The sequence below is a fragment of the Somniosus microcephalus genome, chromosome 5, assembly GCF_052327205.1.
Source record: "Somniosus microcephalus isolate GS21.2 chromosome 5, FLI_Smic_1.0, whole genome shotgun sequence".
NCBI lineage: Eukaryota > Metazoa > Chordata > Chondrichthyes > Squaliformes > Somniosidae > Somniosus > Somniosus microcephalus.
The window spans coordinates 99,342,257-99,369,597 of NC_140991.1; the positions used below are offsets into that span (position 1 = coordinate 99,342,257).

At 42.8% G+C, this 27,341-nt stretch overlaps 1 protein-coding gene across 2 annotated transcripts in view; it reads right to left on the reverse strand.

Annotated features, from left to right (window-relative positions):
• LOC147117228 (polypeptide N-acetylgalactosaminyltransferase 15-like) overlaps window positions 1–27,341 on the reverse strand; it is a 149,270-nt gene that overhangs the window by 23,846 nt on the left and 98,083 nt on the right. The window contains exons 6-7 of one of the 2 annotated variants that reach the window (XM_085988028.1): window positions 19,221–19,415; window positions 815–964 (exon numbers count right to left, since the gene is read on the reverse strand). In XM_085988028.1, the coding sequence (XP_085844154.1) occupies window positions 815–964; window positions 19,221–19,415 (345 nt within the window). The remainder of the gene's footprint in view (window positions 1–814; window positions 965–19,220; window positions 19,416–27,341) is intronic. The other variant, XM_085988029.1, reaches the window with a different exon arrangement.

A 27,341-nucleotide genomic window follows, 5' to 3' on the forward strand; every position in this document is an offset into this window, starting at 1 on the left:
GTTTCAGAATATGAATGAAAGGCCGACCAGGAGTTTTAAGATAGGTCAACCAGTTTTGGCCCGGGACTACCGCACAGAGAAATGGTAGCCAGGAACGATCTGTACACGGCAAGGACCTCTAATGTATACCGTGGACGTTGGAGAAAGCATTGTAAGACGCCATGCTGACCAGATTCTAGAGTCACTGGAAAACCTCAACTCCACACCACGATCTGATACACCTGGCGATGAAACCGAAGTACCAATTGCATCTACCGCAGAATCGGTGATATTGGAAGCAGACGAACCAAACAACGACATTGATCCCGACTCAACCTTGCCAGAAGAACCTGATATCCCAAAGAGGCGTTATCCAGACAGAATCAGGAAGCCTCCTCAAAGACTAAACTTATAATTGCTTAACTTCAACTAATGTATCTAGCAACCGTAATTGTAATTAGTTATTATTTAGTTGTTAAATGAATGTTATGTACTGTTTATCTAAAAGGGGAAGAATTGTTGTGTATGTCCCTTTAAGGGAATAACTGGTCTCAGACTGCAGTACCAGCAGTGACCATCTCTGTATAAAAGGCCCTGGCAGGCTTCTGTAGTTTCAGTTTCCAGATTGTCTCCATTTAGTAAAGACTTGTTAAACCAACTCCTGCATTCCGTGTCTCCATTAACACACGGCTTTAATAGACATAATAATAACTGGCAAAGGAACTAAAGAAAATAGTTGACAGGTTTCCCCAATTCAAACTCATCATTTAGAAGACTTGCCACTACTAATTTATTTCAATAGTAAGAATAGCAAATAGAAAGTTAGATAAAATACCAAAAACCTTTGTCTTGCCTCCCCAGAATATCCTGGTTTGTCCTCAGGCACATAGAGCTCTGGGTAGATGTTAGTTAAAAACCAATGAAAATTCTTACAGCTTAGCCTCTTCCGCAGCTGCAGTCGCTCCATACAGTCAGGCACCTCAGCCTAACAAAAACAGGGAGAAATAAATACCTGAAATTAGCTAAATTGTTTCAAATGAAACATTAACCTTTCCTTTCCTTTCACATGCTGACTGCACTGCTATGCATTTTCAGCTTTTTTCTGTTTTTAATTCAAGAAACATATCTAGCAATATTTTTAAGACCATTGTACATAATATAGTTAGAGTAGATTGATTTCTTTCAGAAAATAATACTTTGGGATGCAGCATATGAGTAATTTGTGACATGACATTTGGTAAGTGTAACAGACTTGGGAAGAACAGGTGACTTTGGACCTATGGTTCCCAAAGTTTTCCACTGCTGGGGTTTTTTCTCATCTCATGTCTAGGCCTGTTACAGACTAATCGATGGAGATTCATTGCCACGATTAATCAACAACTCCATATTGTTGTATCATGCGACTACTAGGATGGTAGGAGGCGAACTACATAGACCATGGTCATTTTTTTGTCTAGAAATTCCTATGTCCCTACAGTATGATTAGATAATATTAAACTGGATGACAAAGTCAATTTCTCATTTAGACTTTTTTAGACTACATGAAAAAGTCTTCAGCAAGGTTATTTTGTTTATTTCAAAACACAGTACAGTAAAGGTACAAGTTGTGTTAAAATGCATGGCCATGCACTTAGTGCCAGATGGTCCCATGGAGAAAATGGAGCACAGCTCTTCTGGTTCTTTTCTCTGCCTTTGCACCCTGTTTTGCTGTCCGAAAAAAGAGCTTTACTAAACATTTATTTCATGAAATTGCTGCCCCTTTAAACTAAGGATGAATGAAGGTTTTAAAAAGGTTGATTTGCAACAGATAAAGAAACTAGGAAATCTGCCAAACTAAAATATTATGAAATACCATATAGGCAATTATTGGGGCAGATTATTAAGCGTCGGAAGACAATGGTAGGGTGTAGAAAATATTTTCTAATTTGTATTTGGTGTTAAATGAATGCTAAGCAGCTTTCAACCAGATACAGAGTAACTTCTAATGCATTGGATTGAGATCATGATCTATCTCTGAAGATATGTATGCTGTCTATTCAGAAAAATTTAGGCTAACATGTTCTAAATATGGATATTTTAATATGCCTGTGCAAAATACTGTTTTCATCTGTCAACATGCGCAGGTTGTGGGCACTGGATGCCGATGCATTGGATAAAAGGATAGTTAAATTCATGAAGAAGAGGGGTATCACTTTGTATTTTCCTACAGTTATATTCATTGTATGTCTATGAGTAATCTGTCTTTGAAAATTTAAAACATAATCCAGACCTGTGTGCAATTAGAGCAATTTAATTTCAAAGCCAAAATAAAATATCTTATGCTCTGCTGTGTCCACACAGGAGTCGAGGCACTGACCCTGCTAATAAATGGCATATAAAAGCAAACAGTGCCAGGACACTGACCTGAAAAGGTGCCCAATGCACTCCTACATCCTGTGAGCAAAGAAAAGAATAGAGTCGGCAGAAATAAGGCTTATGACATTAATTAAGTCAGAACCGACCTATCATTTACTTCTTGAAGGATTATAAAAGCATTTTGGTGCCATGTCAAACACAATATAGGAAATATGCTTCATTTGGAATGTACAAAAAGGCCAAAGTTATTCCATGCATTTGTCTTCCATAATCTTTGTGGCACTGTGGTTAGTGAGGAATAATATTAACATGTACTGAGATAAGACAGGTGTCCCAGAGTGTCAGCACTCTGACCGTTCGGGGTTCAAGCTCTTTAACTTGAAGGGGTTTCTTCAGGCAGATTGGAAATAGACATACAACTTGAATGAACGACTTGCATTTATATAGCGCCTTTCACGACCACCAGATGTCTTAAAGCACTTTACAGCCAATGAAGTACTTTTGGAGTGTAGTCACTGTTGTAATGTGGGTGAAGGGGATGTGCAACGAGGCCTGGGTGTCCTTGTGCACCAGTCGCTGAAGGTAAGCATGCAGGTGCAGCAGGCGGTTAAGAAGGCAAATGGTATGTTGGCCTTCGTAGTGAGAGGCTTTGAGTACAGGAACAAGGATGTCTTGCTGCAGTTGTAAAGGGCCTTGGTGAGACCACATCTTGAGTATTGTGTGCAGTTTTGGTCGCCTTATCTGAGGAAGGATGTTCTTGCCATGGAAGGAGCTCAGCGAAGATTCACCAGGCCGATACCTGGGATGGCAGGTATGACTTATGAGGAGAGATTGGGTCGATTGGGCTTGTACTCGCTGGAGTTTAGAAGAATGAGAGGGGATCTCATTGAAACTTATAAAATTCTGACAGGACTGGACAGACTAGATGCAGGAAGGATGTTCCCAATGGTCGGGGAGTCCAGAACCAGGGGTCACAGTCTAATGATAAAGGGTATGCCATTTAGGACAGAAATGAGGAGGAATTTCTTCACCCAGAGAGTGGTGAACCTGTGGAATTCTCTACCACAGAAGGCAGTAGAGGCCAATTCATTAAATATATTCAAGAAGGAGTTGGATATATTTCTTAAGGCTAAAGGGATCAAGGGGTATGGGGAGAAAGCAGGGACCGGGTATTGAATTTGGATGATCAGCCATGATCACATTGAATGGCGGAGCAGGCTCGAGGGGCCGAATGGCCTACTCCTGCTCCTATCTTCTATGTTTCTATGGGAAATGCAGCAGCCAATTTACACACAGCAAGCTCCCACAAACAGCAATGTGATAATGACCAGATAAACTGTTTTTGTTATGTTGATTGCATCTATTGCATTAGACCCACAGACCATTTGATGGGACAGTGTAGAGTGAGATTTACTCTCGATCTAACCAGTCCATCCTCTATCTTGTTTTTTCTCTTTCGCTATCTGCCTCGTTTTATCTCTTTATCTTTCTCTCTCTCTCTCACTCTGCCTCAACTCACTCTGCCTCACTTAGCTGTTTCTTTCTCAATGGCTCTATCTCTCCTCGCCTCGTTTTCTCTCTCTCATTCACCTTTGCTCTGTCTCTCTTCTCTCTCTCTCTCTCTCTCTCTCTCTCTCTGCCTCGCTGTGTCTCACACTTTCTGCCTTTCTCTTCTCTACCTTGGTCCCTCTTTCTGCCTCACTCAGTCCCCCTCTCTCTGCATGTATCGACCTGTTTTCTCTCTGCCTCCTTCTCTCGCTTGCCATCTCAGCCACTATCTCATCTTTCCCTCTTCTCTCTATCTCTGCCTCATTCTCTCTCTCTCTCTCCCTCCCTCTTTTCCTTTAAGTCTCTCTCTGTGTTAATCACTTATTTTACAGTGGATTTCCTCTGTCCATTTCTCTCTCTCCCCCTTTTTGTCGCACTTTCTTTTCTCACTCTACCACTCTCTTTCTCCCCTCTGTCTGTGTTTCCTCTCTCTCTGCCCCTGTCTCTCTCCCAGTTTCTCCCTTTCTCTCTGTCAAGATTCCTGATGTAACAGGCCTGTCCCAACACAACACGAGCCCAACCCGTACTTTGAACACATTGCATGAGCTGATCATAGCTTCTACATCCCTAGTTTTAAAATGAGCTGTCTGGGAGGTACAGACCCCATCAGGGGATTGGAGCCCTGCAACATTTTGCTGTTAGTCTAGAGGGAAGCTTGCCTCCACATCTCATCCAGCCCCAATCCTGAACTCATTTTATTACATTTCATCGTCCAGTTACATGCCTCCAATGTGCTCCTCTCTGTAAATCTACTGGGTCTTGTTTCTCCTTATTTTTTACAGCCTGTTTCTTCAATTTAACCTGTTTGGTCATTTTGTAAATTTTTGAAGAATTGGCAAGCAATTCCTGCTGATCTGAGTGTATTTCCATATAGGACACATGTCTCGGGGGAGCAGGTATCCCAGTCACGTTAAAATAATGCTAAAAAGGTTATTCTAGAGACCACCTAGCAGTGCATGGAAACTGAAGGGAAAATATGTCAGCAAATCTTTAAAATGTGTAAAATACATATCATAATCATGGGAGATTTTAACTACACCAAATAATCTGGAAAGAAGAGGTAGGGAAAGGGGAAAAGGGAATGGAGTATTTACAGTGTGTTCAGGACTCCTTTCTTACCCAGTACGCAAGAAGCCCAACAAGAGAGGAATCACTGATGGATTTATAATGCGTAATGAACCAGAGCAGATAAGAGAAGTGAATTTAGGTGAAAATCTAGACAATATCGATTACAACATAATAAAGTTTAAGATAATGATTGAGAAAGACAAAAGTAATAGATTGGAAAAATCTGATTTTGAGGTAATGTAAATGGAACCAGGGAAGATAAACTGGAACGGAATATTGACGAACAGAGATAGAACAGCAGTGGGAAATATTTAAAAAGGTGATCAATAGAGTTCAGGAGAAATATATTCCACTAAAAAACAAAAACAAACTTGCCAATAATGAAACGTCAGGAATGAATAAAGAGGCGAGGGCAAAATTAAACCTAAAGAAAAAGGCAGACACTGAGTACAGTGACAATAAAGGAGAGGATGATAAAAGGGAATAGGAAGAGTTTAACAAAGAAATAAAAACAAATAATTAGGAAGGCGAAGAGCAACTGAAATTAATTATTAAGGAATACAAAAAGAAATAGTAAAGTATTCTACAGACACATAAAACAAAAAGTAAAATTGGATAGGGACAGGGCCACTGAAGAATGCACAAGATAAACTCACAGGGAATGACAGCAAAATGGCAGAAATATTGGAGAATTACTTTGCCTCAGTTTTTATCAGGTAGACTAACAAGGTGGACATGATATTTTTTTTGATTTTTTCTAATTTTAAATAGAAAGGGGAAAATAATTGATAAACTAGTTATAGTTACAGAGAATAAATGCGTTGGTTTGGATGTATTGCATTTGCACATACGAAAAGAAGCAAGGGAAGAGATAGCTGACTCAAAACTTGGAAGTGTAGAACACAGTGAGGAAGATAGTAATAGACTTCAAGAAGACATAGACAGGCTGGTGGATTGGGCGGATGTAGTGTATGTACCTTTAAGAGGAACTATGTTTTTTTGAAGCCCCTGTGTACTGTAGTACCGGTAGTGACCACTCGGGTATATAAGCCTGTATAGCGTCTTGTATAGTTAGTTCACCTCCAGACTTTGTTCAGTAAACACTTGTTAAATCAACTCCTGCATTCCGTGTCTCCATTAACACACAGATTCAACAGTGGCGACGAGTTAGAAACGAACTTACCTGCAATTCGTCAGCACCTCAAGGAGATCGATTCCTCAGACGAAGGTCAAAGAAAAAAAAAGCTGTGGTTTCACCAGCTAAACGGGCTGGTGGCAGGTAGTGCACTGATCCTTCCTGGGCGGCGGGCTGGGGCTCGATCGGGTGGCTCTGCAACGGGGCCGGGCAGCGAGTCGGAAAGCAGAAGCAAACAGAGACAGAGGGTGGAGCACTCAGGAGACGGCCGGCGCTGCAAAGCAGGTCGGCGTTCAGACCGAGCAGAGGGAGGGGAAAGTCCCAGAGAGTCCGACGGGAACGATTCTCGAAGTGACGGAGAAACTGTTTAAAATATATGTGTAAATAAAAAAAAATTAAAAAATAGAAATACCGCGGAGAACAGCATTGGCAGCAGCGGCAGCGGCGGGAAAGCACGGGAGGTGCCATCTTGACTCGGCAGGGAAGAAGGAAAAGCGCGGGAGGCGCCATTTTTGATTTTCAGGATGCCTAAGACTGGCAATATTACTGCTTTCGATAGTGATATAGAGGATTGGACCACATATGTGGAAAGAGTGGAGGTATATTGCAAGGTGAATGAAGTAGCGGATGATAAAAAGGCATCGGTACTTCTAAATCTGATGGGCGCAAGGACATATGGGCTGTTACGAAACTTGATCACTCCAGCCAAACCGATGGACAAGAATTTTAAGGAGATTGTTGATACCCTACAGGAGCACTTAAACCCAACACCGCTGCTGATAGCGGAACGATTCAAATTCTTCAGGAGGAATCAGCACAAGAATGAAAGTAACGCTGATTACCTCACCGAATTATGAAAGCTGTCAAAGCACTGCCAATTCGGGGCAGGACTGGCAGATTCTCTACGAGACAAATTCGTCTGCGGTCTCCTAAGCGAAGGAACACAGAAAAGACTACTTTCTGAGAAAGATTTGACACTGGACAAGGCTTTCAGTGTGGCTGTATCATACGAAGCAGCAGCAAGAGGAGCTGCAGAGATACAGCAAAAGCCACAGGACTTCGGCACCCATGAAATGACACGGGGTTGAGAGAGATGTTATCGCTGCGGCAGATCCACCCATGACCAGAGGGACTGCTGGTTCAAGGACAAAGCATGCAGGCAATGCGGAAAGATGGGACACATTGCACGTGTATGCCGATCTGGAAAAACATCCACTGACAGTAAAAAGGTCAATAAGGAAAAGTACAGGAAAGTACAAATGATGACGGACAGTAGCTGCGAAGACCAGAAGAGCGATAGCGACTCCGGAAACAAGAGACTAAGCTGTCTCAAATTACATAATGTAATTGCCAAAGAAGATTACCAGACCATTTGGGTTACCCTCACGATAGCGGGGTCCCCAGTTAAAATGGAGCTAGATACAGGATCAGCTCTGACCGTCATAAGTCGACGGGATTACGAGCGGCTATTTCCGCATATACCTTTGAAAGACACGTCCATTATCTTGAAGACATATATGGGGCAGAAAGTATAACCCAGAGGGAAAATAAGGGTGCCTGTTGTATACAACGGCAAGGAAACACAGAAGTTGTATTTATACGTTCTGCAAGATGGTGGTCCACCGTTGTTGGGATGTGAATGGATCAGAAAGATACGTTTAGACTGGCATTCCATTCAGGCACTGACGATGAACAGTAATAAAAAAAATGATGATGACGTCATACCTGGACGATTAAAAGACAACTTGGCTAACGCCAAAGAAGTGTTTCAACAGGAACTAGGAACCCTGAAAGGCGCCACCGCCTCAATAAAAGTGGAAGATGCGGCAATTCCCAAGTTTTTTAAGGCAAGGCCGGTGCCATACGCAATTCATCCAGCAGTCGAGGCAGAGCTGGAGAATTTGGAAAAAGCAGGCGTGTTATCCAAGGTAGATTGGAATGAGTGGGCAACACCCATCGTCCCGGTCATGAAGAAAACGTTGAATAATGATAAATCTGAAGAACAGAGAAAAATTCGCATCTGTGGGGACTTCAAGGTGACTGTAAACCCGATTCTTCACATGGTACAGTATCCTTTTCCGAGGATAGAAGATATTTTCGCCTCACTATCCGGAGGGAAACGTTTCACCAAAATTGACTTGGCACAGGCATATCTACAGATGGAGGTTGAGGAGGCCTCTAAAAAGTATCTCACGATAAACACACACAAAGGCCTGTACCAGTACAATCGACTGGTTTTCGGAATAGCATCAGCTCCAGCTATCTGGCAAAGAGCTATGGAGCAAGTCCTGCAAGGGATTCCGGGGACTCAATGCTACCTAGACGACATCCTTGTAACAGGAGAAAACGACAACGAGCACCTTGCCAATTTGGAGAAGGTGCTCATGAGGCTGAGAGAGCGGGGCCTACGAGCAAATCGCCCCAAGTGCAAATTTTTCCAGAAACAAATATCATATTGTGGCCATGTCATTAACGAAGAAGGGTTGCAAAATCACCTGAAAAAATTGAAGCGGTCGTAAAAGCCACAGCGCCTGAAAATGTCTCACAATTAAGGTCGTTCCTGGGATTAATAAATTACTGTCATAAATTTTTACCGAACTTGTCAACGGTTCTGCACCCTCTTAACGCACTGCTACAAACGGGAGTAATTTGGAAATGGAGCGAAGACTGTAAACGTGCCTTCCATAAATGCAAAGGCTTGATCACGTCCAAGGAAGTGTTGGCTCATTACAACCCATCACTGCCAATCAGACTGGCGTGCGATGCATCCCCTTACGGCATGGGAGCGGTATTATCGCATAGATTCCCTGATGGCTCGGAGCGGCCGATAGCTTTTGCGTCACGCTCATTGAACTCAGCTGAACGTAACTATGCCCAAATCGACAGGGAGGCACTCAGCCTGGTGTGGGGGGTGAAGAAATTCAACCATTACCTACACGGACAAAAATTTACCTTGTTGACTGACCATCAACCCCTCGTCTCCATATTCAACCCTAAAAAGTGCGTTCCCATTATGACAGCGCAAAGGCTACAGAGGTGGTCCCTTTTCCTAGGGGCATACCAATATGACATAGAATACAAAGGAACAAAACAGCATGGGAATGCTGACGGGTTATCGCGCCTACCGTTGCCAACGGTAGAAGAGGCGCCTACAGTGGAGATGTTCCACTCGACCATAGTGGAATGTCTACCAGTGACAAATTCTACCATTGAAAAGGAAACGAGAAATGACCCGACTCTCTCACGAGTCTACGATTTAACGGTGAAGGGATGGCCAGCACATGGCGAACCACTGTTGCCAGCATTCTCGCAAAGAAGAGAACAGCTGTCAGTGTGCCGAGGAACCTTGATGTGTGGGTCCAGAGTGGTGATTCCACCCAAACTCCAGGATAAAGTGCTAAAGGAGCTTCACGAGGGGCATCTGGGTGGAGTGAAAATGAAGAACTTAGCCAGAGCATTTGTGTGGTGGCCAGGTATCGATGGAGACATCGAAGAAATGACCAAGAGCTGTCTAGGATGCCAGAAGGTCCAAAACGCCCCACCACAAGCCCCTCTACATCCATGGGAGTGGCCCTCATCTCCATGGCTAAGGGTACATATCGACTTTGCTGGTCCATTTATGGACTCAATGTTCTTATTCACGGTGGATGCACACTCCAAGTGGCCAGAGGTACTAAAGATGTCCTCCACCACCACGGGAAAAACCATCACAGTATTAAGGACCATATTCGCCAGGAATGGGCTGCCTGAACAGATCTGTTCTGATAATGGACCGCAATTTGTATCCGAAGAATTCAGGAAGTTCTTAAAAAACAATGGGGTTAAGCACTACACGTCCGCCCCATACCATCCCGCCACCAATGGATTAGCTGAAAGGTTTGTCCAGACCTTCAAGAAGGCCATAAAGGCCATGGGTAATGAAGACATAAATCTACAACATAAGGTAGATAACTTCTTGTTTGCGTACAGGAATGCAACACATGTGGTTACAAACCAAACCCCCGCCATGATGTTTTTCAATAGAAGACTAAGATGCCGGCTGGATTTGATTAAGCCAAACATCAGAAGAGACGTAGAGAACCGGCAATTTCAAAGCATGAATGAAAGGCCAACTAGAACCTTCCAGATAGGTCAACAAGTTTTGGCCCGGGACTACCGTACCGAGAAATGGCAGCCTGGAACTATTTGCACACGACTAGGACCGCTGATGTATACCGTGGACATTGGAGAAAGCATAATAAGGCGCCATGCTGACCAAATCATAGAGTCATCCGAAAAGGGACAACCTACACCACAACTCTATACGCCTAGTGATGAAGCAGAGATACCCATAGTATCTACCTCCGATCCGGTGATACTGGAACCAGATGAACCCGACACTGGCATTCAAGCCGAATTGACCTTGCCAAAAGAATCTGCTACACCACCGAAACCTACTACACCACCGAGGCGTTATCCGGACCGAGTCAGGAAGCCTCCAGAGAGACTGAATTTGTAATTGATTAACTTCAGCAAATGTGTAGATTATTGTTCTTGTAAAAATGTTATTTAATGATTACTTAAATTGTTATGTACTATTTATCTAAAAGGGGAGGAATTGTAGTGTATGTACCTTTAAGAGGAACTATGGTTTTTTGAAGCCCCTGTGTACTGTAGTACCGGTAGTGACCACTCGGGTATATAAGCCTGTATAGCGTCTTGTATAGTTAGTTCACCTCCAGACTTTGTTCAGTAAACACTTGTTAAATCAACTCCTGCATTCCGTGTCTCCATTAACACACGGATTCAACAGCGGACACATGGCAAATGAAATTCAATGCAGAAAAGTGTGAGGTTATACAGTTTGGTAGGAACAATGAGGATAGACAATCCAAACTAAATGGTACAAATTTAAAAGGGGTGCAAGAACAGAGAGACCTGGAGGTTTTTGTGCACAAATCTTTGGGGGCAGGACAGGTTAACAATGCAGTTATTAAAGCATATGGGACCGTGGGCTTTATAAATAGAGGCGTAGAGTCCAACAGTCAGGAAGGTGTGCTGAACCTATATAAAACACTAGTTTGGCCTCAGCTGGAGTGTTTTGTCCAATTCTGGGCACCACACTTTAGGAAGGGCGTGAAGGCTTTGGAGAGGGTACAGAAGAGATTTACTGGAATGGTTCCAGGGTTGAAGGATTACAGTTACATGGATAGACTGGAGAAGCTGAGGTTGTTCTCCTTAGAACAGAGAAGGCGAAGAGGAGATTTGATAGAGGTATTTAAAATCATGAAGGGTTCAGATAGAGTAAATAAAGAGAAACTGTTTCCAATCGGTGAAGGTTCGATAACTCGAGAGCACAGATTTAAGGTGATTGGCAAAAGAACCAGAGGCCACATGAGGAAAAACTTGTCAATGTAATGAGTGGTTAGGATTTGGAATGCACTGTCTGATAGGGGTGCTGGATACAGATTCAATAGTAGCGTTTAAAAGGCAATTGGATAAATACTTGAAGGGAAAAAAATTACAGGGATATGGGGAAAGAGCGGGGAGTGGGACGAACTGGATTGCTCTTCGAAAGAGCTGGCACACAATTGATGGGCCGAATGGCCTCCTTGTGTGCTGTACTATTCTTTGATTCTATGATCTTAAACACCTCAATTTTATAAATGGCTTACAACCATATACTATGACTCGTAATTTGCGGTCAGCGGTGAAGCAAAGGTGCTTGCTGCTGGCCCCGGAGAAAGCTGCCCTCAGTGGTGAGAAGTTTGCCTTTCTCGGCGTGCAATTCATTGTAACGCAGTGTAATGGGGATTCCCAATGAAGTGCTGCAGTGATGTCAACAAGCTGTCTAAGCAGCCAATCACATTGACAAATTCTCAGACACAGCAAACCAGGAAATGAAAAGCTGCTTTTATCCCCACTTTTTAAAAATGTTACAGAGAGCAAAATAAAATCCAACCCGGCCAATTACGACCCCATCAGTCTACTCTCAATCATCAGCAAAGTGATGGAAGGTGTCGTTGACAGTGCTATCAAGCGGCACTGACTCACCAATAACCTGCTCACCGATGCTCAGTTTGGGTTCCGCCAGGACCATTCGGTTCAAGACCTCATTACAGCCTTGGTCCAAACATGGGCAAAAGAGCTGAATTTCAGAGGTGAGGTGAGAGTGACTGTCCTTGACATCAAGGCAGCATTTGACCGAGTGTGGCATCAAAGAGCTCTAGTAAAATTGAAGTCAATGGGAATCAGGGGGAAAACTCTCCACTGGCTGGAGTCATACCTAGTGAAGTAAGAAAACTACTAGGCACTTGGTCTAAGCGTTAAACAAAGCTTTAATCAACAGTTTTACAACATGAAAGTCTAGTTGTGTCCTTCACTAGTTCCTGTTAAGAATGTCCTGCGCAAGCTGGGCCCGTGCCCGAGTATTTATACTCTCCCTGGACAGCGCCACCCGTAGGCCGCTCAGTATTATTTCATAAGTCCTTCTTTCATGAATGACTGATTCATGTCACCTAGCACAAAGGAAGATGGTTGTGGTGTTGAAGGTCAATCATCACAGCCCCAGGACATTGCTGCAGGAGTTCCCCAGGGCAGTGTCCTAGGTCCAACCATCTTCAGCTGCTTCATCAATGACCTTCCCTCCATCATAAAGTCAGAAATTGTGATGTTTGCTGATGATTGCAGTGTTCAGTTTCATTCGCACCTCCTCAGATAATGAAGCAGTCCATGCCCGAATGCAGCAAGACCTGGATGATGTTCAGGCTTGGGCTGATAAGTGGCAAGTAACATTCGCGCCACACAAGTGCCAGGCAATGACTATCTCCAACAAGCGAGCGTCTAACCACCACCCCTTGCTATTCAATAGCATTACTATCATCGAATCCCCCACCATCAACCTCCTGGGGGTCACCATTGACCAGAAACTTAACTGGACCAGCCACATAAATATTGTGGCTACAAGAGCAGGTCAGAGGTTGGGTATTGTGTGGCAAGTGTCTCACCTCCTGACTTCCCAAAGCCTTTCCATCTACAAGGCACAAGTCAGGAGTATGATGGAATACTATCCACTTGCCTGGATGAGTGCAGCTCCAACAACACTCAAGAAGCTCAACACCACCCAGGATAAAGCACCCCACTTGACTGGCACCTCATCCACTACCTCAAACATTCACTCCCTCCACCACCAGCGCACCGTAGCTGCAGTGTTTACCATCTACATGATACACTGCAGCAACTCGCCAAGGCTTCTTCGGCAGCACCTCCCAAACCTGCGACCTCTACCACCTAGAAGGACAAGGGCAGCAGGTGCATGGGAACACCATCACCTGCAAGTGCCCCTTCAAGTTACACACCATCCTCACTTGGAAATATATCGCCACTGGCCAAAATCCTGGAACTTCCTCCCTACTGTGGGAGTACCTTCACAACATGGACTGCAGCGGTTCAAGAAGGCGACTTACCACCACCTTCTCAAGGGCAATTAGGGATGGGCAATAAATGCTGGCCTTTCCAGCAACGCACACACCCCAGGAACGAATATAAAAAAAAATAATGATTGGGCATATCACATGGGAATAAGGTAGAAGCTGAAATATCATGAACACATTTTTTTTAATTGAAGTTTTTAAAAAAATGTAATTTTTATCATAATGGAGAAACGTAACACTCCACAAATATAAAAATTTATTTTTCAGGGCCATAACATTTGTTTAGCAGTCAATATACTGTTAAAACCTCAGTTGCACCTATTCCAACATGTCTTAACATTTAATAAGGTATTTAACAGCAATATTAACGTGGAAAAGCCCATGTTTTCATCAGTTTCACTGATTGCCAGCTATGTGTGTGGGGGTGGGGGCAGTGAGGGGGGGGGGGGAGAGCGGGTGGCAGTGTCCACAGCGCAGCCTGTGTTGGAGCAGTGAATGACTGACCGCAACTTCAGGATTTCCATGTTTAGTTGCGCATGTTCTAAATCCTGAAGTTGCGGTCAGTTTCAGAGGGGTAATGACAACGAACGCTGACAATTCACCGTCATTAGCCACCACAAAATCCAGGCTATTATGTTTAAGAGCTACACAGTGACCAGGAATGTCACTGTCCTAAATACCATTGCAAACCATTCTGCACAGGTCTTTCAATTGCCCCGAAGTGGATATCTATCTTACGCTGATGAGACGACTGAGACTTGGAATAACAGCTGCTGGAAGGCATTACTTGGACACTTGGTATGAGAACACACATTCATATGTCCAGCATTTGACATCTACCATGATTGTGTTTAAGACAAGCAGCTGCTGCTGAAGCTCTGCACCTCCAACCATTCAGTGAGGTAAGGAGTGTGTTCATGCTGTGGTCAGAAGAATGGTGGCAACCCACTCACACAATTTATGCTTACCATGCCCATCTTGTAGAGCTTGTGTTGCCCACTGTCTGCCTACTGAGGGCTCGAAATCACACTTGTTGGTTGCCTAATGACCCACTAGTGACTAACTTGTTTGGGAAGGAGGTAAGTGGGTCTCTATAAGGTTCAGATGGCACTAAGATGGTACCTCTGATGATGGAAGATTGGAAGCTCTGTAGCAGGCTTGGTAATCTGATTCCTGAGCACTGCACATCCACCAAACTCTAGTTGATGATTGACCAGACCGTTTGGCTTGCCAATGGAATCTGGAAGAGTAGACCTGTCACTGGCGGTTGGGACCCTTTCTAGTTATATCCAGATAACCTTGTACACTAATTCCCTAATAGGTAGGGTGACCCTGGTTGGGCAAGCTCTGTGTTAATAAGCTGCATGATTTTAGCTGGTTAAACTCTAGCAGCCTTGGCAGGGTGGGGGGGGGGGGGCGGTGGTTACTAAACTTTGGCTCATGCCAAACTGTTCCAAAGATCTTTGGACTTAAGTGAGTAGGTGTGTCACTATGGGGAGAGACTGTGAAGTCCATATTGGGTAAACAGAAACTCTATCTGGATGAATTTCTCAATAGCTTGATTTGGAAATTCTTAAACATGGCGATGGTTTTCTGCATGTGTTAGGCACCTGGCTGACCAGAAAAACAGGCAATTTTCCACGTATGTTCTGGCAGCAAGGAATCTAATGATGTAAATGACATTATAACCCATAATCATATCATTTGCATGACCTGAACTGGCCCTAAGAATTTGGGGATCATTGGGTGTCTCTAGTCAGACTGCCTCTTTCCACTTTGGCACTAAAAAGCATGGGTCCATCTCACACAAGCAGCAAAATAGGAACTGTTAAAAAGCACGCCTCCGACTTAGCACTGCATGTGCATAAACACAGGGCTATGTATGAAAATTAAACTCCTGATTTCAGTAAGAATTACATCAAACTGTGAAGAATTGAAGAAAACTCCAAGGACAATCCAAGCAAAATTAATTTAGCCCTATAGTCTATACTCACAGCCCTGTACTTTCAAGAGGTTTAAAACACACAGGGGTCAGTCCTATTATCATGAAAGGATTATTACTAGTCCTAGCCCCTTTAGGGCTACCCCGGATCAGGCGTATTCCCCAGACGTTCACTTTCAACTAAAGTTAGAGGTAGCCGAATCCTAAAGATGCTTAATTGGGTCTAAAGGTCCAGACTATCTCTTCCTAAAGGAAAGGAACAACCCGAAGATGTTACCGCCTTCCAGATAGCACTTTTAATAAGTTTAGCTAGACTGTAACGTTCTGGATATTATGAGGGTCCGGAAAACTCTCCCAGAATTCTGCAACTTCTCACCAAAGAGCGTACAGTGATTGAGTTTGCGAGTTTGATGCAGAAGTATTATGTGAGACAATTCTAAAAATATATAGATTTATTAAAGAACCGACATGTAATTTACAGTTGGTGATTCAATCGCAACATTAACCGTTCCAAATACAAAAAACTTACAATTCTATTATCAGAGATCCTTATTCTCAAATCTTAACTTCGTTAGTTTTACAATTCTTAGTTTATTTCAGGATATCCACCAAACTCAAATACAATACCTTGATCCCCGAGGTACAAGAGTTGAAGACTTACAGAGCTAGCTCTGAAGCCAAGAATCACTTTGCCCCTTTACACTGAATCTATCATCCCATTTGAAAGTTCAATTTTTATACCCTTTTGCAGTGGTATTTCCTTTGAAGTTTTCTGCTGATGTAAGCTAATTATCTCTAAGTCATTTTTCTGCTGACCCCTGCTATTCTTGCAGTTAGATCAGCTGGTAGCATTAAGAATTATGTCTCTACCCTAGGTGTTCGAAGCTTATCATAAAAAACGATGTGGAGCAGATGTTTCTATTTGATGTCATTCTTACCATTCTTCTGTTTGTGTCTTTTTACAACGTGTAAATTAAAAACACCTCAACTGGGTGGACCATTGTCTTCTTAGTTACCTCAGCTGGTTATAACACAGACTCGTGTCTCCTGTGTTTCATTTGATGTCATTTTTACGAAGGCATATGTTTCTTAATTTTATGTGTTTCCTTCCAAAGTGTATTTTAAGACACCTTAACAGGGTGTACCATTGTGTTCTTTCCAAAGCTTCAGACTATCAGGAACCTCCAACCTCCTGTTTCAATAAGGTTATTGATTCAGTGTCAACAACTTATCTTATCTCAATAGCCTGCATGCTGTTTACAGCTTCTCCGTTGTTAGGTTTTTAGATTTTCAAGCCCAGTTTGTCATGTTACAAAGGCCAGAATTCTTTCATAGAATGGTGTATTTTTCTGAATATGGCTTATTCCTTCACAACCAGACTGTCAAATGCCATTCATTTGGAATAAAACTCACTCATTTTGGTTTAAAAATGTAATCTATTTTGATAAATTTCACTCCTAATCACAGTCCTTACTTTCGGATGAGCTTGCACTCTATCTCACTATTTTTAATCATAAATCTCATTTCTACACTTGCCTCATGTTTGCTTGTTACCATCTATTATATAAACTATATAAAATCTCCAACAGAATCAAAGCAAAACACTCTGTCCACATTAGTTGAGTTTTAATTTTTCTCTGTATTGCTTTACTTTAGTTTGCTTACATTCCATACAGAAAATATTGTTTCATCACCAATGTCAGCTGTGGCTCAGTTGGTAGCACACATGTCTCTGAGTCAGAAAGTTGTGGGTTCAAAGCCCCACTCTAGGCTGACACTCCAGTACAGTACTGAGGGAGTGCTGCACTGTTGGAGGTACTATTTTTCGGATGAGACTGCCCTCTCAGGTGGATGTAAAAGATCCCATGGCACTATTTCAAAGAAGAGCAGGGGAGTTATCCCCGGTGTCCTGGCCAATATTTATCCCTCAACCAACAGAACAAAAAACAGATTATCTGATCATCATCACATTGCTGTGCGTGAATTGGCTGCTGTGTTTCCCACATTACAACAGTGACTCCACTTCAAAAGTATTTCATTGGCTGTAAAACGCTTTGAGACGTCCGCTGATCTTTCTTCCTTTCAATTCAATAAAATTTAAATAAGTTTTAAATGTTTATCTGAGTATGATTTGAGCTAGCATAAAAATAGCCCAGCTTACACTCAGTTTATAAACGATCAATAGACCGTAAACATTCAGAGCTTTTAGTTTACAAGATGCCTGAGGCAATTAGAGAACCTACTATGAACTGCTTGACTATTTAGTGACAGGTCTATCATATAGAGCTGGGCCAGATGGGCATAAAATCAAAACACATACATTCCAGCAACCAAGCAGTGATGTTTTCATTCAGATAAACCTGAATATAAGTAAGCTATTCAGCTCTTACGTTTCCCAGATGCTATATATTGGCAGCCATCAAATATCCTTCATAAAATGAATTTCTCCGCAATCCAGACTTAACAGTTCAAGTGCAGAAAAGTTTGTGTGGAAAGTGGCAACAAAGCTTACTGTCATCACTATACAAATCCTATATAATCTTCTCTGAATTTATTTTGAAAAGGTTAATGCCTCCATTGAGATTATATTGAGCACTCTTACAATAATAACATTAACATTAGTAATTTGTAGCATTTAAGGTATTTCTAAGCCCTAACACTAGGCACGTTTGAATGGAAATATAATAAACAAATTAAAATCTGCTAAAGGTTTAACTATTATTTTTCAGCCATTGAGGTGGGGGGTACAATAGTGTCTTCTGTAATAGGAATAAGTCCAACTCCAGGTATCGTATGATCATGAAAATCAAACAGCAAGAACCTGCTTCTGACTAAAACCAGAAATCATTTAACAACAACTTGAATTTATATTGTATCTTTAACAGAACAAACCGTCTCAAAGCGCTTCACAGAGACTGTTATAAATCTCATCATCATGAAGAAACTACTCATGAAATAACACTGGATGGCCAGCTGGTGGTGCCGTCCAAGGAGTATAAACACTCGGGCGTGGGCCCAGCTTGCCCGAGGGACATATTGTAAGACAGGAACTAGTGAAGTACAACTAGACCTCCATGTTTTGAAACAAGTTGATTAAAGCCTTGCTTTATACTCAAACCAAGTGTGTAGTGAGTTTTATTACGTCAGAGACGTAATCAAAGAATGCGTGCCAAGCCGAAGAAGGAGATATTAGGATATGTGGCCAAAAGATTGGTTAAAGAGGTGGGCTTTAAGTAGGGTCTTAATAGAGGGGAGGAAGGTGGAAAGGCGAAGGGGTTAAAGTAGGGAATTCAAGAGCGTGGGCCTAGGCAGCTGAAGACAAACCATTCAAAACTGAATGGGCTAATGCATCCTTTAAAATAGTAGGAAGAAAAATTTGACACAAGCGCTTAACATTGGTGACAGCAATTTCCACACTAAATATTTATTCATCTTTGAGTGCTCGCTCAGTATTCATCAGGCATTTAGTTTAAAATTAGTGCCTGGTGCTGGAAGTCCTTATTCCATCAGATTCAGTGCTGAATTTTGGTTCATCCTTTTAATGGATGAGTTATTATTAATTAAAATACTCATTTATATGTGGCTAAAATATGACTTTATTTTTTATTTAATTGTATCTTTTTAGTTGAGAAAATCAAAGAACCCTGTCACAGCTGGTGGTGGACCACAGCCCAGAAATTCGGGCGCTGTATGGACTAATTTCTAGGCCCATATGTCTGTACTTCAGGGAAATATCAAATCACCTGTTTTTAACTGAGCAATGTAAAAATAACTCTCTGACCTTACTGAGCAAATATGCAGGCGTGTCTCGCTTGTAGAAGATCTCCTTGAAGGAATCCAGCCAAACCTCAGCAACACGGATTTTGTTTTTCACCACAATCTCTTCATCCGGTAGGGAGTATGGGACATGTTTCCGGTACACATGACCAACCCTGGAGCAGGGAAGGACCTCCACTGAACCACCACAAAGCCAGACCTGGAAGAAGGAATACCATCTAAAATAAACATGATATAATTGGATCACAATAGATTTTGGTAATTTTGTTTGGAGCTTAACCCATTTTGCTGCTAATGACCCACTTTGTACTGCAATAAAGAAAGTAAGACTTGCATTTATATAGCGCCTTTCATGACCACCGGATGTCTCAAAGTGCTTTACAGCCAATGAAGTACGATTGAAGTATAGTCACTGTTGTAATGTGGGAAACGCGGCAGCCAATTTGCGCACAGCAAGCTTCCACAAACAGCAATGTGATAATGACCAGATCATCTGTTTTAGTGATGTTGATTGAGGGATAAATATTGGCCAAGACACCGGGGATAACTCCCTTGCTCATCTTCGAAATAGTGCCATGGGATCTTTTACATCCACCTGAGAGAGCAGACAGGATCTCGGTTTAATGGGCCAGAAATTCCAGGCCAGAAGCGTGAGTACGGTCGGCTTACTCACGCTTCTGGCCGTTGGAAATGCCGGCGTTCAGCATGAACAGCGCATGCGGGGAACGCCGGCATTTCCAGACCTCGAGCGTGTGCGACTGCACAGGCAGCGCTTGCGCAGTGAACTTCGTAGATTTCATTCGTGAAATCCGTGAGGTTAGGTCCTTAGAAGTTACACGTGAAAAAAGCAAGTGTAAAGTTGTTCATTGGCTGCGGAGGAAGATATATTTTATCGTGGAGCTTTTGAAATGCAATATTTTTGTTTGGGAAAGGGAGGGAAGTTATTTTAAGAAATTTTAAGTAAGTTTTAAAGTTTAAATTTTTTTTTTAAAAGGGTTTTCAGAACGGTAGGTAGAAGGAGCAATTGTGGCTGTGTGAATGGAATGTGAGAATGAGTTATGTATGTATGTCCACATATATTCCTTTACGTATATGTATGTATGTTTTATATTCCTTTACTAATGTGTATGAATGTATGTTTTTAATTATGATTTTCCAATAAGTTACTTTCTCTGAAAGTCATAATTAAATAATACATTCATACATATAAATAAAGGAATATATACATAACACGCAAAGGAATATATACAGACATACATACTTTCAGAAGCTCCACGATAAGAAATATCTTCCTCCGCAGCCTGTGGAGCAACTGTACCCATGCTTTTTTCATGTGTAAGTTGTAATGACTGGACCTCACTGAAAGCATTAATGAAAGCGGCGAATTATACTGCGCACGCGCTGCCTGTGCAATCGCACGCGTTCTGCCTCTGAACCCCTTCGTTCAGAGGACAGGAAATGCCGGTTTTCCCCACATGCACTGTGAATGCTGAAAACCGGCATTTCATCCGGCCAGATGCGTAAGTACCCCGACCGTACTAGCGCATTTGGAAGGGAATTACTGGGCCAACATTTTACATGTCAATAAAATAAAAAATTTAACAATTGCACGACTTGCCCCCTCGCATCTGCGACTGAGGGCCCAAGGAGGTGCATTGCGCAAGAGGTCATCATCGTACGTATCCTCACACTGTTCCCTTTGGGGAACTGTATGAAGTGGTGGATGGATTTATGGCCGTGATTAACGCTCATTCCGTGACCGTAACCATCTTTGAACCAGCCATTAGGGTGGTTAGTCCTACGGCGGGAGGGTTTTACGGGCTCCCACAACCCATCTGAGGGGGGGGGGGGGCCACCAACACCCACGGACGCAAGTATCCCGCTGGATGTCCACCCAGAATTTAAAGTTGGAGCTCCGACTCCACTTGCCGGGACTGTCTGGAGTGGGGTTCAAAACCCTACTCCTTCTGGCCCAGCGGCGGGGATGCTTACTGCTACGCAAAAGGCCCACTCCGCACAAAAGGTGACACCCATACGTTTCCTGCGCCTTTTCCCTCCCCGTGACTGGAGCCCTATGCTGCCATTTCACGTTGCTAATTGGATTGGGCCTTTGTCAAAGCGGTAGGATCCCCGCTGCTGGGCCAGATCAGGGTAGGGTTTCGAACCCCGCTCCAGACAGTCCCGGCAAGTGGAGTCGGAGCTCCGGCTCTAAATTCTGGGTTGACATCCAGTGGGATATTTGCATCCGTGGGTGTGGGTGGCCCTCCCTCCTTGTATAGCTTGTGGGAGCCCGTAAAACCCTCCCGCCATAGGACTAACCGCCCTAATGGCTGGTTCAAAGATGGTTACGGTCACGGAATGAGCGTTAATCATGGCCATAAATCCTTCCACCACTTCATACAGTTCCCCAAAGGGAACAGTGTGAAGACACGTATGACGACGACATTGCTAAATAAATAAATGGAATTAAAAAAATTCTTTTAGGGCTTTTAAAAGTCTTTAAATTGCTTTAATTCTCTTTAAAACTACTTCAGATTACTCAAAATAATGTAAATATTTTAAAAAGTTTATAAAAGTTACCAAAATCTTCAAAAAACTTCCAAAAACCTATTTAAACTGCTGCTTTGCATGTAAAAATCCTTAGCAGCTTGACAGAAACATTGGGGGCGTGTCCAGTGAAACTGAGACCTCAAGGGGCGTGTCTCACTTACACTGCACGCTCCTGGCTTCGCGCTGGCTGCACTCCTGGGCGGCGTGACGTCATACGCTGCCCGGGAATGTGCTTTCTATTTCTGCAAGTTCAGGCGTCCCAGAAGCTGATCGGCACGAGCGCGGGGTAAGTGCAAATACGGGGCTTGCACGCGCTGCAAGCCCCATTCTGGAATTTCTGGGCCAATGTCTCATCTGAAAGACGGCACCTCCAACAATGCAGCATTCCCTCAGCACTGCACTGGAGTGTCAGCATAGCTTAATGGGCTCAAATCCCTGGAGTGGGACTTGAACCCACAACCTCCTTCTGACTCATAGGCGAGTGTGCTACCCGCTGAGCCACAGGTGACATTGTTGGACAGACTCATGATATGCTTGGAGCAGCATACATTCCATGAGGATTGCATTGGATCAGTGTGATTAGTATTCCTGACCAAAAGCAAACGACAATATTTGTTTCAGAGTCTTCAGCAAAACCTTGTCTGGAAGTGATTTACTGGAAAGTAAAAACCTTTATTGGCCCTTTCAGAAGCACAGTGTACTTTGCATAATTTGGCTTTATATCCTGTACTTAGAAGCTGTGTTCACAATGTACCTACTGGTCCTGAGATCTGACACTCATTGAACAAGATGAGCTCTATGTGCTTTACAGGTTAATGCATACCCTCATCCAGTTAACTCTGCAGTACTTGCCTGCTTGCTGCTGCAGTGCTTCTGCTCTAATACTGCCACTGGAGCCTGTTTAAATACACACAGGTGGTGCACCTCATCCTTGCAGTAGCACAAAATGGGCGATAGCGAATCGGCAGCCTGTTTTACACTCCACCACATTTTCTTTTCCATCTGACTGCCGATTTGCTATCGCCCATTTTGTGCTACTGCCCAAGACAAATTTCATCGTTACTGCCTTGCTTTTTTGTCCAGAAATTTTGGTCCTTTGTTTTCACCAAGAGGAGGCAGGCACCTCACCTTGCCAGAACTTCTGTCAGTAAAGATTGGCTAGAATGCTCCATGACCACTATCAGTGTTATTTCCCAGCAGCACTAAGTTTAATTCTAGAACATCCAGCAATAGCTTCGCTGAGACAATGAACTTAGCGCAGTGCAGGGATCAAACCTCGGACTTCCTCCTGGGTCATAAGAACATATGAAGTAGGAGCAGGAGTAGGCCATTTGGCTCCTCGAGCCTGTTCTGCCATTCAATAAGATCATGGCTGATCTTCTACCTTATCTCTACTTTCCTGCACTATCCCCATATCCATTGATTCCCTTAATATTCAAAAATCTATCGATCTCTGTCTTGAATATACTCAACGACTGAGCCTTCACAGCCCTCTGGGGTAGAGAATTCCAAAGATTCATCACCCTCTGAGTGAAGAAATTTCTCCTCATCTCAGTCCTAAATGGCTGACCCCTTATTCTGAGACTGTGACCCCTGGTTCTAGACAATCCAGCCAGGAGAAACATCCTCCCTGCATCTACCCTGTCAAGCCCTGTAAGAATGTTGTATGTTTCAATGAGATCACCTCTCATTCTTCTAAACTCTAGAGAATATAGGCCTAGTCTACTCAATCTCTCCTCATAGGACAATCCCCCATCCCAGGAACCAGTCTGGTGAACCTTCGTTGCACTCCCTCTATGGTAAGTATATCCTTTCTTAGGTAAGGAGACCAAAACTGTACACAATACTCCAGTGTGGTCTCACCAGGGCCCTATATATAATTGCAGTAAGACGTCTTTACTCTTATACTCAAATCCTCTTGTAATAAAGGCCAACAAACCATTTGCTTTCCTAATTGCTTGCTGTACCTGCATGTTAACTTTCAGTGATTCATGTACAAGGACACCCAGGTCCCTCTGAACACCAACATATCCCAATCTTTCACCATTTAAAAAATACTCTGCTTTTCTATTTTTCCTACCAAAGTGGATAACTTCACATTTCTCCACATTATATTCCATTTGCCATGTTCTTGCCCACTCACTTAGCCTGTCTATATCTCCTTGAAGCCTCCTTGCATCCTCCTCACAACTTACATTCCCACCCAGCTTTGTATCATCAGCAAACTTGGATATATTACATTTGGTCCCCTCAAACTTGGATATATTACATTTGGTCCCCTCTGACGGCTCAGTACCATACCACACGATGCAGTACCTACTGAGCTATCAGTGGGGTGGGGTTTTGTTTAGAAGGTGTATTCTGTTGGTGTAGTATTGGTGTGGTGAGTGTGCCGGGCTGGGTTGGGTTGGGCTGAGTGCCTGCTGCACCCTTTCCTTCTCCTGCAGCTGCTATAAGTTCTGTCCCACTGGACTGATGTAGAAACAAGCTGGTTCACTCACAGGTCAATCTCTGAGATGGTATAAATGAGTTTAAACCAAAGGAAAGAAATCAACCAGATCCCCATGTATCACCTCCTGACAATACAGGGAGTAGACAAAGAGTTCATTAGCCATTATTAAGCACAATTTAAATGTTTGGATGAATCTGCTGAATGGGAAACTGGAACCAAAGGGTTGATATTACATAGAATTTACAGCACAGAAACAGGCCAATTGGCCCAACAGGCCTATGCCAGTGTTTATGCTCCACATGAGCCTCCTGCCACCTTACTTCATCTCACCCTATCAACATATTCTATTCTTTTCTCCCTCATGTAGTTATCTAGCGTCCCCTTCAATGTATCTATGATATTCACCGCAACCATTCCATGTGGTCGTGAGTTCCACATTCTCTCCACTCTAAGTAAAGAAGTACCTCCTGAATTCCTTATTGGATTTATTCATGACTATCTAATATTTATGGCCTCTAGTTATGGACTCCCTCACAAGTGGAAACATCTTCTCTACACTACACTATCAAACCCCTTTGTAATTTTAAAGATGTCTATCAGGTCACCTCTCAGTCTTCTCTTTTCTAGAGGAAAGAGCCCGCTATTGGTCCCGTCTGACTGTTGCTGCCAAGGGATCATCATGATGGTGTTGGGTGGGTACCTCTGTGATAAAGATGGAGTATGTACAAACAATGTCATATGCCATGAAGTACTCAATTCATTTGAGCATACCACTGGGCCCAATTAGCTATTTTCTATGGGGGAAAAATTGAGTCACGCCCCTTTGGAGCACTAACTTCGCCGGGGCGCTACTTTTAGCACCAAATTAGCGCCCCCGTGGCCGAAATTCATTGGTAGCGCCCCAAGAGGGAAGTGGGGCACTACTGGAAGTGCCTCGCCTCCCTCTTGGGGTGCTACGAGGGAATATCGCACTGCTACGTGCCGCAGCTTTGGTGCAAAGCAACCAAATTTTCCCCCCTATATATCTATTTATGTATCTATCTGTACTAAGAATAACTGACCTCTTGTTTGTACGTATGCTTGCTTTCTGTCTGATATGCAAACAATATAGTATAGTTTTCCAAATCAATTTTCACTGATGTCCATGAGCAACATCATAATGTGCTCACAATTGTCCAGTATGTGCTCATGCCAAACGAGAAATTGGAAAATCCACCCTATAATTTTCGAACAAATTGATGCTTTCATGCATCAGGTGTACAGAGAGATGAAAAATAACTCTGCAATTCCCAGATCCCACATGTTATATGAAAAGAAAATTCTAGCTTTATCTTGTCTTTAACAGTGAATTAAGAGAAACACATGCTCCAGCTGGATTGAGGTTAAGAATATGTAATCACTGGGATGAGAAAGTATATCACAAAGCGAACAAAACTCATTTGCTTATCAGGAATTTAGAGCTGACTGCATTCCTACAAGAATGAACATGTCCATTGTGAAAAAGGAAGGTATGCTACTTTACTTAATAAATAGAATTGGCCTTTAATATTCATTTAAGTGGAAACGAGAGTACTTTCAGTAAAATGACTTCTTTGTTGAGTAGGTATGGCACCGTTTCACATCACAATAGCAAACTGTTTGCTCGCAGTCACCTTACCACAGCAAAAAGCTGGTGGTAATATAATGCGGGTACCAGCAATAACTGAAAGGCATTGAAGTTTGCATGCAGATTTTTTTCTTTCTAAGGGCCTGAAATTCAATCCATTTGTTTACTGAGGAATGGAATCACCTGGAGTACAGAGCAGAGAACCTTCCCAGAAATAATGTGGGATCATGACAATGTCACAATTGGACATTGCAGGCAAGGTGCAGTCTGGGAGATTGCACTGTAATTAAATCTGGCTCAGTTTAATCAGCCTCTGCTCAGAACTGAAGCAACAAAGAGACCAAAAATTGAATCAAACATGACGCTAACACATCTGTCATACTTCCATTAATTATCTTATGTACAGTGCCAATAAAATCCACGAAAAGGAAATTTCTGTTTTCAAAATTTATGCCAAATGATTCAGTTCTGTTTCAGCTCCTTCAAAATGCTGAAATGTGGGCCTATCAGGGCCTGGATTCAGCCACTCTCAACTCACAATGTACACATGTTAGTTAAGTGAATCAGTCTAACTTGCTAGTGTTAGTTTTCTGTCATCACCACAATATGTTCGGGCCGCTGTAGCATACTGAATATTTTGAAAGGTCCCTTTGTGCTCAATGGGCAAATGCGCTGCCAGTCATACAGGCCAAAATGGTCTCGGGTTCAATTGCTGGTCCGTGTTAAGTTTAACAATCACAGTTGGGGTGTTGACGAGTGTACCAGTGTTTCATGGGTAAGGAAGGGAAAAAATATCAATCATGATTTACACTCTTGAATATGACCTACTAATTCCTGGTGGAAGGTTGTGTATGAATATGCGGTAAGCAGACAATTGGGCTTGTCTGTGATGCCCTCTATGATCAAATAACCTGCTCATCTTTACCGGGCAAAGTACCAAGAGGCTGCTACTGCCTGTGGAACCATGCTCCTATATGGAGAAGAGGGAAAGGGAAAAGGGAGAAGGAAATGGAAAGGAAAGGGAAGGGAAGAATAAACTGGACACTGGCTATTGACTTGAGCAAATCTATTTTGTACTCTGGCTTGGGAGAAAGGGGGAGGAGGAGAAGGGGGAACTTATACAATTATTGCTGTAATTTCAAGTTTAACAGCAGAAACCTGTGACGTAGGTATAACTGAATACAGGGCAGCAGATAGAAAAAAAATGAAGAGTTGAGCTGAATTTATATATTAACTAAGCTACGCACATAGTATTCTTACCCTATATTAAATACTCTAATATACGGGTTAATGGACTTGTGCTGAATCCTAGCTGTCGACAGTAGAGACGGAGGCCATTTTGTCTGTGTCAGCTCTTTCCAAGAGCATTTCAAAATGAATCCCGCTCTCCCCAAAACCCAGTATCTTCCTCGACAGCAAATATTTATCCAATTTTTATTGGTCGCTGCCTCAAACGCTCCGTGACAATATATCTCATGTTTCAGTAACTATCTGAGTAAAGAAATTTCTCCTCACCG